General features: G+C 34.8%; 1 protein-coding gene across 2 annotated transcripts in view; it reads right to left on the bottom strand.

Annotated features, from left to right (window-relative positions):
- LRPPRC (leucine rich pentatricopeptide repeat containing) overlaps positions 1 to 13,397 on the bottom strand; it is an 88,019-nt gene that overhangs the window by 44,307 nt on the left and 30,315 nt on the right. For both annotated transcript variants that reach the window (XM_034060921.1, XM_034060922.1), the window contains exons 15-23: positions 12,011 to 12,038; positions 9,693 to 9,753; positions 8,471 to 8,577; positions 8,181 to 8,258; positions 7,801 to 7,854; positions 6,974 to 7,087; positions 5,645 to 5,775; positions 4,157 to 4,242; positions 2,323 to 2,527 (exon numbers count right to left, since the gene is read on the bottom strand). In XM_034060921.1, coding sequence (XP_033916812.1) covers positions 2,323 to 2,527; positions 4,157 to 4,242; positions 5,645 to 5,775; positions 6,974 to 7,087; positions 7,801 to 7,854; positions 8,181 to 8,258; positions 8,471 to 8,577; positions 9,693 to 9,753; positions 12,011 to 12,038 — 864 coding nt within the window. The remainder of the gene's footprint in view (positions 1 to 2,322; positions 2,528 to 4,156; positions 4,243 to 5,644; positions 5,776 to 6,973; positions 7,088 to 7,800; positions 7,855 to 8,180; positions 8,259 to 8,470; positions 8,578 to 9,692; positions 9,754 to 12,010; positions 12,039 to 13,397) is intronic.

The raw sequence follows: 13,397 nt of genomic DNA on the forward strand, positions 1-13,397 counted from the left end.
CGAGTTCTTTCCCTAGTTACTTTAGTTAAATACTTCTCAAAATATTAAAGGCAAAATGCCCATTCTACTAGGATATTAGATTTTGTTGGCTTTTGTCAAGTTACACTGCTCATCATAAACAATTTGTTTTCCATGCTCTGCTGCCAATTGTCACTTTTAATAAGCAATAGGACTCAACAAGAATTTCAGAGTATCCAGTACTCGATAAAGAAAAAAGGGGTAGATAAAAACATTTTACACCTACAGTTGTTGAAATCCCCAAAAGCAAATCACAGATTCTTTTCCAAGCAATTAAGAAGTCTGAAATAAATTAAGAATACAAAACACCAGCATTAACCACTGATGTGGAACATTAAAAAGTATCCTGGGTCTAATTTGAGAGGCATGCTGATGACCTGCAGCTAAATGACAGCATTTCAGTATGATACTTGAGCTCTACAATGGCAAATAGTAAGCACTACTTCTGAAAGAAATGACTAACACTTATTTCAGTCACTCCTAACTTTCAGAAACTCTTAGCATCTTCAAGACACACACAAATACACACACAACAAAGTCAAATCTAGTTATTCCTCCCAAATTATGCGGAAAAAGCTTCCACCTTCTGTTCTAACACTAGAGAGAAAACAAGTCCTTCCACCACCAATAAGGTCCCCCCCCAGAAGAAAACATAGGAAATGAGCTTACTTTGTATTATATTTATAGATATGAAATGTAGTAAATTAAACAACTGAGTACCAACAACTTGTAGCCACTGCAATTTCATAGTATGGAATTATTTTTTCCTTTAAAAATCTAGTCTCATAAGAAGTCCCTAAATCCTTAAAAAACAAACAAAAAAACCCCCACAACCAAAACCTAAAAAAAAATCCTTAAAAGTTTTACCAAATGTTTATAATCCAAAGGGCTGTGGAATCACACTAAAATAAGGCTCTTTACTGTCCCTCTGCATCCACATATGATCACATACTATATACTGCTTCTCAAGTGAAAAGAACCCAAGTAACATGATGTACAACTTGCATGTCAACATGCATAAAGCAATTATGTAAAATGCAGCTGCTCTCACTGCACACTGCAAAGCATATCAGATATTTTTCCGACACATTAGTTACATATGATTGCAGTTAAATTACTTTCATAAACATCTGCCTTGTCTTGTGATGCAACCAAGGCAGTGTCGTTGACTGAAGAGATACACACTGTATTCATTGTTGACCACTACACTAAAATACAGTTTTAGAAGGGAATGTACACACCTCGATCAAGTTACATTTTTTGACAAGGATTTTGAATAAAGAAAACATTATCCAGACCCTGCATACCCAAAATACGCATAAGAACTCACAAATTCTACACATTAACAGAAATGTGTAGAAATACGCACCTTTCAGGCTAAGCTACATAATACTATAAAATAACTCATTTATTTCATAGGCATTATAATTAAGCCAAGAACATCTCATATGTGAATTGAACTGCAAGAAACTGACCAATCACTCTAGCTGCAAGAGATTAAAATCCAGTAACTACATAAATAACATAAGAAAAAAATAGAAGGGTTGTGCATACGGTAAAGGAAGTGAAAAGGGACTCTTGGCTCAATTTAAGTAAGAAATTGTTATGTACTTCATACGTACATTCATTCAAATTATCTTAACACCTCATAATGAAAATTTACGCAAAGGAACATGACACATGGAATTACTTCCTGGCAGAAGGAATGTATGAACTTCCTTCTATCAAAGGGTATGAAAAGTATATATGGAAAAAAAAAACAAAACCAAATAAAACAGTAATCTCTGAATTTTAAATTGAGTAACATGGCAGTAACATCAAATTATTTGAGTTATGTGAATTAAGAATATTTCAGTGCTTGACAACCACCCTTCAACTCACCTGAGATGTACTGGATGGCACAGCAAAATAATGCTGTTTTGACGTGAAAACACATACCACTTAGCCACAGGAGCTGAGGCTACACCTATCATGCTCTGAATAGCTACCTTGTCAGACAAGACTTTAGAACCAACTATTATAAGAATATTCCAGTATATAGCCACTTCATTTCTGATGTGTCCATAAAACACAGCTGTTGCTCCCAGACCCATGATGTGATGCATAACTGATGAAAATATTTATCTAAAACATATTCATTTGTTACTATTCCTAAATCACTTCAGTACCTTTTGTGCATGCATGTGATTTCGTTTTTACGTGCAGAAGCACTTTCACACATGTATGTGCAGCTGTGCATAGCACACACGGGTCATATATCACAAATACATAACTTGTTTCATCTGAAGCCCAACCATAGCTTACTTTTCAAGGTGAACTGTAATCAGAGGGGAATGAAGGGCAGCAGTGTCTGCCAGCCCCAGGTTCACAATGGTCTCATGTAATCGATTCACTGTTTCAACTTCACCTCGCATGGCAGCGGCATTAAGGATGCGGAAAAAAGATGCAACTGTTCTGTCTGAGATAGGAACATCCTTCTCTTTCATCTCCGTTAGAATGTTAATAGCATCTACAATGAAACAACACAAAAGACCCTTAGGTAATTTCATGTAGGGAAAACAAACTGCTATTAAAACAGCATTTCAAACCCAGCAGGAATGCAAATTCTGGCGTATAATGCCGATTTCAAGTTAATTACTACTTGCATTTCTAAACGAGACTACAATTATAAATCCACAATAGCATGGTTTTATCATTTTGCTGCAACTTTGACTACAAATTATAGATAGGAACTGTGTGCCCACTCTGCACCACGTAACCCTGTGCAGTCTGCCCTATAGCTGCAAGATTCTACTAAATGGATGCTTTTATCGTTCGATGCTAACATCTGCTAAATCACTCCATTGTTTCTTCAGCAGATGGCTTGTCACGAGGCCAGATAATAAAGATATGTTTACACTGTATATACAGCCAGACTAATGGTCTGATACCGATAGGGCCTGTTTGCTGTGTCGATACTAATTAGCCAAGGAGAGCCAATGAAAGCTTTCTAACAGACTGCATGTTAAAACATTAGGTTCATTAAGCTTCATTAGTAAGGCAGAAATAAACATTTTGGTATATGGAATAAGTGCATTTTTATAATGTTCTTAATTATTGCACAGACGGAATGTTTTGACCACTTTACATTTGGCTACATTTACGAACTGTTTTATTTTCTGAGGACATTTATGCTTTTATAAGCAAGCTAATCTTTTCAAGCTGCTTTAATGCAGAGGTGGTCACAATCTGATTTATTATGATTTTGAAGACCTCAGCTTTATTATTTTCTAACAGCAAGCTTAATAAGAGGCCAAGACAAATTTCAAAGAAAGATCTGACAAGGAAAAAAATATGACATTTGCTTTTTAATTTTATTGTATAGGTTTTTTTATATAAAAATATAACCTTTTGTGTCTAGGCTTGGACCACGTTTTTATGGTGTTAAGACTTCTACAAAATCATAGAACTCAATGTTCAGAATCATCTTTTAAAATAGATGACAGCCTACAGTTCTTTTAAAGATCAACCAAATCATGTAAATTACAGAATTATATTAGACTAAATTACAGAAATTAAAGAGCTAACAGCTTAATGCAAACACCTAGAAATACAAAATAGGCAGTTTGCAGAACACTCATTAAAAGCCAAAATTTCCAGGCAGTTTGACAGATCTGACTCTAAATTCAGTAACAAACACATAAAAGAACACTAACAGAAAAATATATACCTTATAAAAAGTTAAATGATTTTTTGCAGTACTTGGCTCTTATGAGAAGGTTATGTTTATAGGTTTTATGTTCAGCCTTCAGACCTTCTTAAGCAAAAACAAAGCCATTAGTCTAGGCACATACGCAATTTGTGCCATAAGTCATGATCTTCAAACTCAATCCAAACAGCAATGCTAATAAAAACTAGCTGCAGAAATGCAAAAAGCACTGAGCTGTGCAAATGTAAATGACAAGCTTGCCAATCCATTAAAACTAATGGCCTGCACTGTCCAAGCATCTCTGGTTGAATTCACATGCAAATTTGTATGCAAAATGTTCAAGCACTTTTCAGGACATGATATACCATTAATATCAACTCACATTTTTATTCTTCAGGCAAGATACTTTTATTATATAGCAGAAACACACTATGAAAGCAAATGGATTACCTTCTAGTCTACCATGCTTTACTAAGACTTCCACCAGCGCTATGTACTTTTGAGTGTCGAGAGCAACAGGTGAATTCCTAGGGAAGCTAGAAATTAAGACATTAAGAATTGTATTAACAGAAGCTCACATTTCATGGGTTCAGCTTGAAGATTTATTTTCAAAACTACACAACAAAACAATAGCACTGAGAGCTAAAATTTATAGAGGCGTTAAGGGGAAAATCTGGTAAGACTTTAAAAGATGCACCATTATAAAATGATTTAAAAATACTATCCACACACCTTCCCACCCCCAAAATCCAAAAGTTGCATATTAAAAAACCAAACAGTTTAATTATTTGGTAGTTACTGCATGAAACAGGGTATTTCCCAGAAGCCTGGGAAGAAAACTCAGTCCACACGGCTCAGGCAGGGCTGTATTCTTTACTCTGAAGAGGCTGTTTACCCATAGTAACAACTTAAAAGCTACTACTTTGAAGTTTCTGCTATGTATTTGCTTTCTTTTTTCTGGAAGTTTTAAAATTCATTCATTCACTGTTGTTTCTCTTTGTAACAATTCAAAGAGTCACTTTTTAGCAGTATTTTGCTACATGTGAGGCAGATCAGTAAAAACATGCTAGTGCAGTGAAGCTCCACTAGAAGACTCAATTTTACTTCATGCAGGCTCACTATGGGGCTGTGCCAGACCAGCAGGACAGTCAAAGCCAATACACTACCATAATTTGCAAGTGGCAAATTTCTTGATATTCATAACACAATCATTTTGCATAATTTCAAGGACTAGCAAGGTTTAATGAGCACCTGATTGCTAACCTACTGTAAACCGGGAGGAAATATTTTGTGAGTGAATACTAGGGAGAGAAAAGTAACACAAAACTTGTTTTATATCCACTGCAGCATCAGACTGGAAGGAGGCTTCTAAGGGAAACGGAAAAGAAGCAAATAGAAATATGATCTGCAAGAATTTGCTCTGGGATAACTCATACACATAGTATGTTTTAGCCGGGAGCTAATTTTTATGGCCAAGATACAAAGCTCTGAAGACAAATTTTAAGTAGAATGTTGACAGTTTTAAAACAATGTCACTCAAACACTGCTATTTCTAAAGGCCATTGTAAACACATTCCAGGTGCTTTCTAAGACACAATGCAGGTACTTTTTCCCCCCCTAAATTCAGCCAAGCTTCAATATAGGCCCTAGGTACATTTAAAATAAAACCAAACCAGATCCTACATAGCAATTTGCCTTAAAAAAGAATAAAATAATAATTACTGACCATACAAAATAGCTGTTTCTGATGTTCAATTATACAAAGCAGTTTTTTTTTGTTTCAAAAAACCACACCCATGACTCTTTTAAATGCACATACATTGGTGGGGAGAACTAATTAAAAATGGATGAGGGGGTTAATACTCAACCTACTTAATTCAGCAAGGTCTGTGTATCAGCATAAATCTCTGTGACATGTTTCAGTGCCGGTGTACTTACACTTTTTCTTTCAGGTTCATTGCCTCTTCTACATTATCATGTCGACAGCACAAATTTATTAAGGCTGCATAGCCACCGACAACCATGTCCGGTTCGTATTTGGCTTTCACTTCAAGGGCTTTTTGCATATTCTAAAAAAGGAACAAAGCAAAGATGTGAACTAGAGGAAAAGTCAGTATGACATTATGATTCTTCTATGTTCAGTGTGCAGTTACATGGCTGCTTTAGTGTTTTTAGTAGCACAAGATCACACTTGAAACACAGCGCTTTAACGAATAAGAAATTCTAAGAACAAAAGTTATTTTGCAGAAATTAATATTTTTCTAAAATACCTTTTAGATTCTTTTGATAGATTTCTAAATAAATTTTCTTGCTCTGTATTTCTACCATGTTTTAATCTAAGACTTTTTTTTTTAATCCAGACAGACACCATAAAATAACTGACCCAAATTTTAAACCCATTCTTATTTATTTGGAATTCATAACAACTTTCACCTGGCACATTGTCAAGCAGGTAACAAAACTACTTCCTAAAGAGTAAGAAACTACTTAATGATCCCATAGGAAGCTTATTTTTTTTCTACTTTCCTATTCATACATTTTACCACTCTGAACTTACAATGTGTGTTTGCTTCTAGTCTTATTTCACAAGCAAAATTGTAGAGACAGATAGTTGAGAATCACTCTTTCTAAATTGTACTCGTAGGAACACAGAATATTGTGCTATCATCTGCACGACTGTTACTGTTCCTATATATACAGCTTTATAGGCAGGATCATACTGAACAAGAAACTGAATAAAAGTGTGGTGATACTCCACAAATTACAGACACACACTAAATGAATGTAAACTACAGCTGGACGCCTGCCGAATGAAGGCAAGAGACCCTTTATCTCAGAAGAGCTTTCCTCCTGCAGGAAAATGGAATTTCAATCCCTGCATTAACAACCTAGTAATATTTGAATTGCAAATGACTAGTGCATGTATCAGTTGCTTGACAATCTAGATATAAGAGACCGGAGCCATGGCTTGAAAGGACATTTGGCATGTATGATAAACCTATCACAGCTGTTACTATCATTCACTTTGCAGATTATTGTAAACAAACTTCAGCAACCCCAAAACATGCCATTCAAGGTGTTGCTGAAATTAGTTAACCTTTTGATTTAATTGCTTTTTGCACTTATGTTTGATTTATAAGCATCAAACCACGAAACCTGAAGCACTGCACTTGTCTTTGCTTAACTATGTCTTTCAATAATAGTCATTTATGTCCCTTTAAAAATATAGCTATGTGTTTCCAATTATCTCTGCATTGCTTAAGATACCTCTTCTTCACAAAGAGCATGTATGAGTTGTTTCAAGACATCTGTAATAGGCTGGTTTTCAGCTTTCTGCTTTTCTAGTTTCTTCTCCAAAGCAGACACGTCAGGTTTAGCACTCTAAATGGAAGTAACAGAAAGAATGTCAATTGCAAAAACACCATTCCCTGAACAACTTGTCGGATCACTTTAATAAAAGACAGACAAAATAATCCTCTTCTTTCATACTCTTAAGAAATTTTTTAATCATTTAAGGTGCTTTTATCTGTTTAAATAGCACATACTAATTGAAGATTTGATTCAGAATGCAGTAAAAAAAAAAGTGAAGTAGCATATCTACAAAGGTCAACATTACTATTTCTCTTGTACTCGGTTCTTTGTGTTCAGGGAAGCAGGGAATAGAAGCCCGCTTCTTTTTCCATCTCCACTCTGCTCAGATCAGAGATGTAAAGGCTTGACACTCCACCATTAGAAGCAGTATGGATTTATATGGTTCCTGCCACTCAAGTGGATCACTGTAATTTACAAGCATGAATTAAACCTCACACCACCACTGTTAACTAACTAGAACGTTCAAAAAATATATACTAGACAGGGAAACTGAGGCATGAAGCTTCAGCCAACTCCAAGGTCAAGTATCAGGTCTGTATGAAAATCTGGACAGCCTCTACTTCTACTCTGGAAAGTAACCTCTGAACTTCAAATGGTAGATTTAAATAACGCTAATATACTTCCATGATCTGAAAGCTAGTGATTACACTTCATCTAAAAACCCATATCCAAACATTGTTATTACAGTAAGAACAAGCATAGCTATCTGTGATTTTACTTACTTCTGGAATGTTGTCTGTAGACGGGATTTTTTTATGAGTCAGTAATCTTGCATCCTAAAACGTAGCAAGACAAAGATATCACAAATATCCTCTAAAAAAGTTCAATCTTTAAGCATAGTCTGCTAAAAATGTTAAATTATATAATTGCAATGTAAAAAAAGAAAGCTGTATCCTACAGCATTAATACACTGACTTGAAAAAGCACTTATTAAATGTATCCTTTTCACATATGAAATGAAAACAGCTTCTACAGTGAAAATCTTGGAAAGGTTAAAGGCTTACACATAATCACTGCATAACAATATTTATTTTGCAAAGGAGAATACAGTTACAGAGTACAGTTTTTTTAGCTTCAAAATAATTGCTATAGAACCACAGACCTTAATTAATTCAGGAACTTGAGAGGAGTCCAGCAGTCTGCAAATGCCGCTGTAGTGGGTTGTAGGGATAACTATATTCTGTACCAAGAGGTGGGGAAAAAATTATATGAGTTTTGAAACACAACCAAACTGAAATTTGTCTAACAGAAATTATCTCAGACGTAATTCAAGTCTCCAGCTCTTGCATGTCATTGAGAAGTGGTCTGGTTGTACTTAAAAGCAGCAATTTCAAATCTAATAGATACATGTCAGGCAGGACAGGCATTATGTAGCAAAAAATGAAATGGTACCATCTTCTTCAGCTGATGGAAGTATTGTCTCAAACGCTCCTCCTTGGCCTGTACCTCTGAGTCACTCATGCTGTCAATCAAGTGATAAAGAAAATAGCCAACAGCTTCTGTGGAAAAAAACAAGAGAAAGCATTCCACTAAAATTACTGAGACTGTCATGTTATCAAGATTAATTTATAAGAAATCATTTTGGTGTGAGATGTCACCCTGATGAGAGGCTCTGGAATGGCAACAATGATCACTGAGGCATAGAGATTATGTGGTTTGGGAGCACATATCTAACTGGTGAGTGAAAGGAATATTAATTATTTTCAGACCTAGTGACAGCTTTTCAGTACAGAATCTTACTTCAATCTATTTTTTCCACTACTGTGTGACAGAAGTGGTACTGCCCAAGGCCTTCCCCCCCTTTCCTGCCCGCTACCCCAAATAGTTGCCACAAATATTTTGTCATTGCTCAAAAGAAGGAACAGATTTCTAATGCTTTGCATATTTATTCTGTGCATTTTATGCATTATATTCCATTACTAAGCCACACTAAGTATAGAAATATTAATATAGTAACATAAAAAATGTTTTAAACATTAGGTCAGCTAATACAGAAGAAGCTGTCTATTAGCCCATGAAAATCAAGATTAACAGATTTTAGCAATAGTGCTACATTTATTATCGATGATAGTGTAAAACTACATGGGGTCCTGTTGCCAAGAACAGGAACAGCATCAATTATTGTCTCCTCAAAGGTTAGCTTTTACCAAATGCCCTTGCCCCTCTGGCCTTGACAAGAGGAAAACCCCTCCCTTTAAAAAAAGATTATATAAAATGATATATTTATTTCCAACTAGAAGATTTGGGATGTTAAGTACTATTTCCTTTCATGAAATCAGAAGAGCTACTAAAGGTGAAACTAAGTTGAAAAACTGCCACCTTTTCCCTTTTTTTAAAGAATTTAAGCACTGATCCTGTGTCCATTCTAAATCTCTTTTGGTACATAAATTTAGAAAAATAAATCACTATCCGCAAGATTTGCCCCTAAAATAAGATCTTATGGATCTCACAAAATATGCTCTGATTATTCGAATCAGGATTTTACCCAACATGTTTTCAAATTTCACTTTCAAAAAGAAGCAATCAGTGTTTACTGTTGTAATCCCTCAAACCCATCATTACACAGAAGAACGGATTTGTGGATAAGTTACAATCACAGAAATTGAAACTCTACCAGTTGGTCCTGCTGCAGGCGTCAGGCAATAACGTTCATCCTTGTACAACACTTCTGTTATCTGGTAAGACAGAATAATCGTACATTGCAGCCAAAAGAAGCAAGCAAGGACAAATAGTATCTGAAATTGAATTCTCAAAATAATAAAGCATGTCTCTGTTAAAGTATTATTCTTTACCACATCATAGTAATTCCCTAAGAAATACAAAAGTTTTATTTTTGTAAATAATAGGTTTTTCTTGAGAAAATATTGCAAACAAAATGCTTTCTGAGCTATGGCAGCAAGACAGACATTCTAGTACTCTGTTTATGTATTGTTCTATAGAAAGGTAGCTACTGTAAGACATTGCTTAAAGCAAGTATTATAAACCAGTGTCACCCCTGGAGATGCTACAATTATTTTCCAATTTACTGAAAGGCTGAAATTGGTCTATAAAGCTTTTATTTTTTTTTTTTTTTAAATTCATTTTGAATGAACCAAATACATAAAGAAAATAGAGGAACACTATTTATCATGCTCTGCTACATTTAACTAGTACAGCTATTGTAAATAAGTGCAATTCTGGATGACAAAATATGCATCCATAAAATTAATTGGACTAAATTTAGCACACATTCCATCAGTCATACAAACTGAAGGAATACATACATTTTACTTAATCAGAAGAAGATAAGTATCTACCCCAAAGCCCCTACATCCTACGCACAAATACTTTAACCTAAACTACAGCACTTCAAAAAGCTGTCTGACTATTCTTAAGCAAATTACATCGTCTCTAGTTAAAATCGGAGATTTTAAGTATTTCAATAATATTGCTTTATCTGCCATGACTCTAGAATGCAATCTCAACAAAGTCTGAGGTACATACATTCCTACTGTCAAAGTGCTGCGTTTCAAGCAATGATAATTGTTAATGAAAATGGATAAAGCCAGAAAGTATCAAATGTGCAATGGAATACTGTGACTATCATTTCTCATACCAACACCACTGACACTATGCACAGTTAAACTACAGTTTTTTTCTGTTCTTTTGCCCTCATTCTTCTATGACAAATTAAGACAGTACAATAAAATCAAAGGAAGTCATGGTAAGTTTTCCTTCCGAATCAAATCTTCAAAAATGCCAAAAAGGATGGGTAAAAGAAAACAATATTTCTAGAGCTAAGTACCTATTTCTTTCCCAAGTTAGCATTTCTCATTTTAGAATGTTAATACATATATTTACTCATAAATTAATGAAGATAACAACATGTATCTTCTTCCACTGTGGAGAACAGCAGAACTAACTCTAGATACAACTTCTTGTGCAGACAACCATTACTTCAGTCCTCTGACTGTCCTTAAAAATTAATTTCACAATAGGAGTAATAAGAAATGCCTTTTTCCTCTCTCCCCACCTTCTCTTTGTACCTTTTAAATGCAAAAGACAGATGCAGAGGACAAAACCATCCTCTCACCATAATCTTCATGCAACATAAAAAATCAAGAAATTACAAAAAAAAACATCATCTCACAAGCTGTACCCAATTTAAATGAATCATTAATCAGTGACTTTCCCAACTACAACTTTAATTTCATTCCAAGATTTCTTTGCAAAATCTAAACCATACTGCAAGTCATGTACTAGTTTATTAGTCAGCAGGTACAGAATCAAAGAAGAAAAAAAAAGACAAAATGCATAGTGCATCCCTTCCCAAATTCTGTAATCACATCTCAGGCCATATCTGTCAACATCTCTATTCTAGCGCTCATCAAAATTTACTGACCAAGTTATATGACAGTGTCTTTCTAATGGAGTCCGTATCAGAGAGGGCAAAAGAACAGTCATTTCCCCTTGAATTCACCAGGTAATTCCTTTTACCTGGCTTTGCATTCAGTGTTTTAAGTTATATAACAGAAGCTTTAGAATTCTAGTTATATTCTATTATTTTATTAGTTCTACTGTGGGGACAGGAAGAAAGTTTAGGAGAGGTACAGAAGGAAATTAAGTAGTCAGACTGCACAACCACATCAGACTTTGCTCCAGAATCTACAACTAAATACTACCTTCAGCGATGACAACACTGATCTAGAAACTGAAGTAGCATAAACTACACTACATGGTAATACCATATATGATTTTTTACAATTACACTTAGCTGTCCAATTTGAAAATTCATTTTCATACAGTTGTACAATCTACCATTGACAAAAGTCTTGACCACATTGATCAGGTCTACAGTTACTGGGCTCAGAATTCAGATTTACCGAAACACATCATAAAAATGCAATGTCTAAAGAACTAGTTTTCATTTAAAGCATTACTATCTCCACTTACCTTGCTCCAGAGCTGTACATCATCTGAGCTGAAGAGGGCAGCAAAGGATAACAAATTAAAAGCAATAAAATGGTTTTTACTCTTGTATCTCTTTTTTAAAGACAACTTACACTGAGAATCTTTAATAAACCATTATAATTAGAACTATGATAAATTAATGAATTATATCAATAAAAATAGTCATTGCCACATATTGCTTAAACCAGCTTTGCACAGAATAAACATACTACTTTTTACTATACTACAGTTTCTGCTAAATAATTGAAAATAATGCAGCAATCCAAACAGAAAGCTAAGACTAAAATTAATATATTTTAGTTTCATCTTTAGTTCAATCTTTTAACATATCCTAATTGTACTTTTTTATTTTATACTTCATTCCATTTAGCATTTCAAGATAAGCTTCGCTCAAACAAGTCACACTTTACACATAGCACTCAATAGGTCATATTTGCTAGGGCAAAAATCTAGACTCCTCAGCATTAAAATGAATTTTTTTAGTACAGACAGGAAAGTACAGACAGCTATAAATCCAACTATATAATGCAAAAAGAAAGTAATCAAATCTCTTAAGGTTTGTTTATTATAGTGAGATAAATAATGTTTTAAAAAACAGAAAACAAAACACAGAAGAACACAAATTTCTCCCCTCATAGAACAGGACAGGATTTGAAGGCGAGCACTTCTCTGACTGTCACCAGGTTACAACCAAAGATCAAATGTTAACCAGTTCACTGAAGTATAATAACTGCAATATATTAGAATGTTAACCAGTTCACCGAAGTCCAAAAAGCTTGACATACTCCTATAATTTGAAGAACATAAAAATTCTGGCTAGAAGCTGTTACTTTTCAAAAACTATAAAGCAGCATCAGCCCAGACAAGGCTAAAAGATCAAAACCTTACAACCTTATTTTATCTTCCTCTAATTCTCATAAGGGGAAAATAAGATGTCAGTCTGAACAGCTGCACAGAAACTTGACAGCATTCAGAGAAGTTTGGGATTTTATTTAGGAGGTTTAAGCCTATGAAACATTAATTCCTTCTGTGCAACTGCCACTTGTATTTGAAAATGAGTCAAATGCAGGTCCACACAGGGCGGTGGGGGGGAAATATGCTATCTGTGAGGTTAGTTAAGCTTTCCTAGGTGAACTCGCTCCACTACTGACAGCATGACAATGAACTGCAGATATCAAATGCATCAATTTCCTAAAGTACTTGACTCTGAAATAGTAATGGTACATCAGGCAGACAGAGTGGGAACACTTCAAAGCGGTTACTAGAGAAGAGCAGCTTCTAAAGAAATCCAAAAACTAGTCTGCCACAGACACTGTTCCTGAGTCCCTGGTGTCCAAACCCTGTCCTTTTGTATGCCGGCCCTAAACTC

This window comes from Melopsittacus undulatus, chromosome 3 (genome assembly GCF_012275295.1).
Source record: "Melopsittacus undulatus isolate bMelUnd1 chromosome 3, bMelUnd1.mat.Z, whole genome shotgun sequence".
In the NCBI taxonomy this organism is placed as follows: domain Eukaryota; kingdom Metazoa; phylum Chordata; class Aves; order Psittaciformes; family Psittaculidae; genus Melopsittacus; species Melopsittacus undulatus.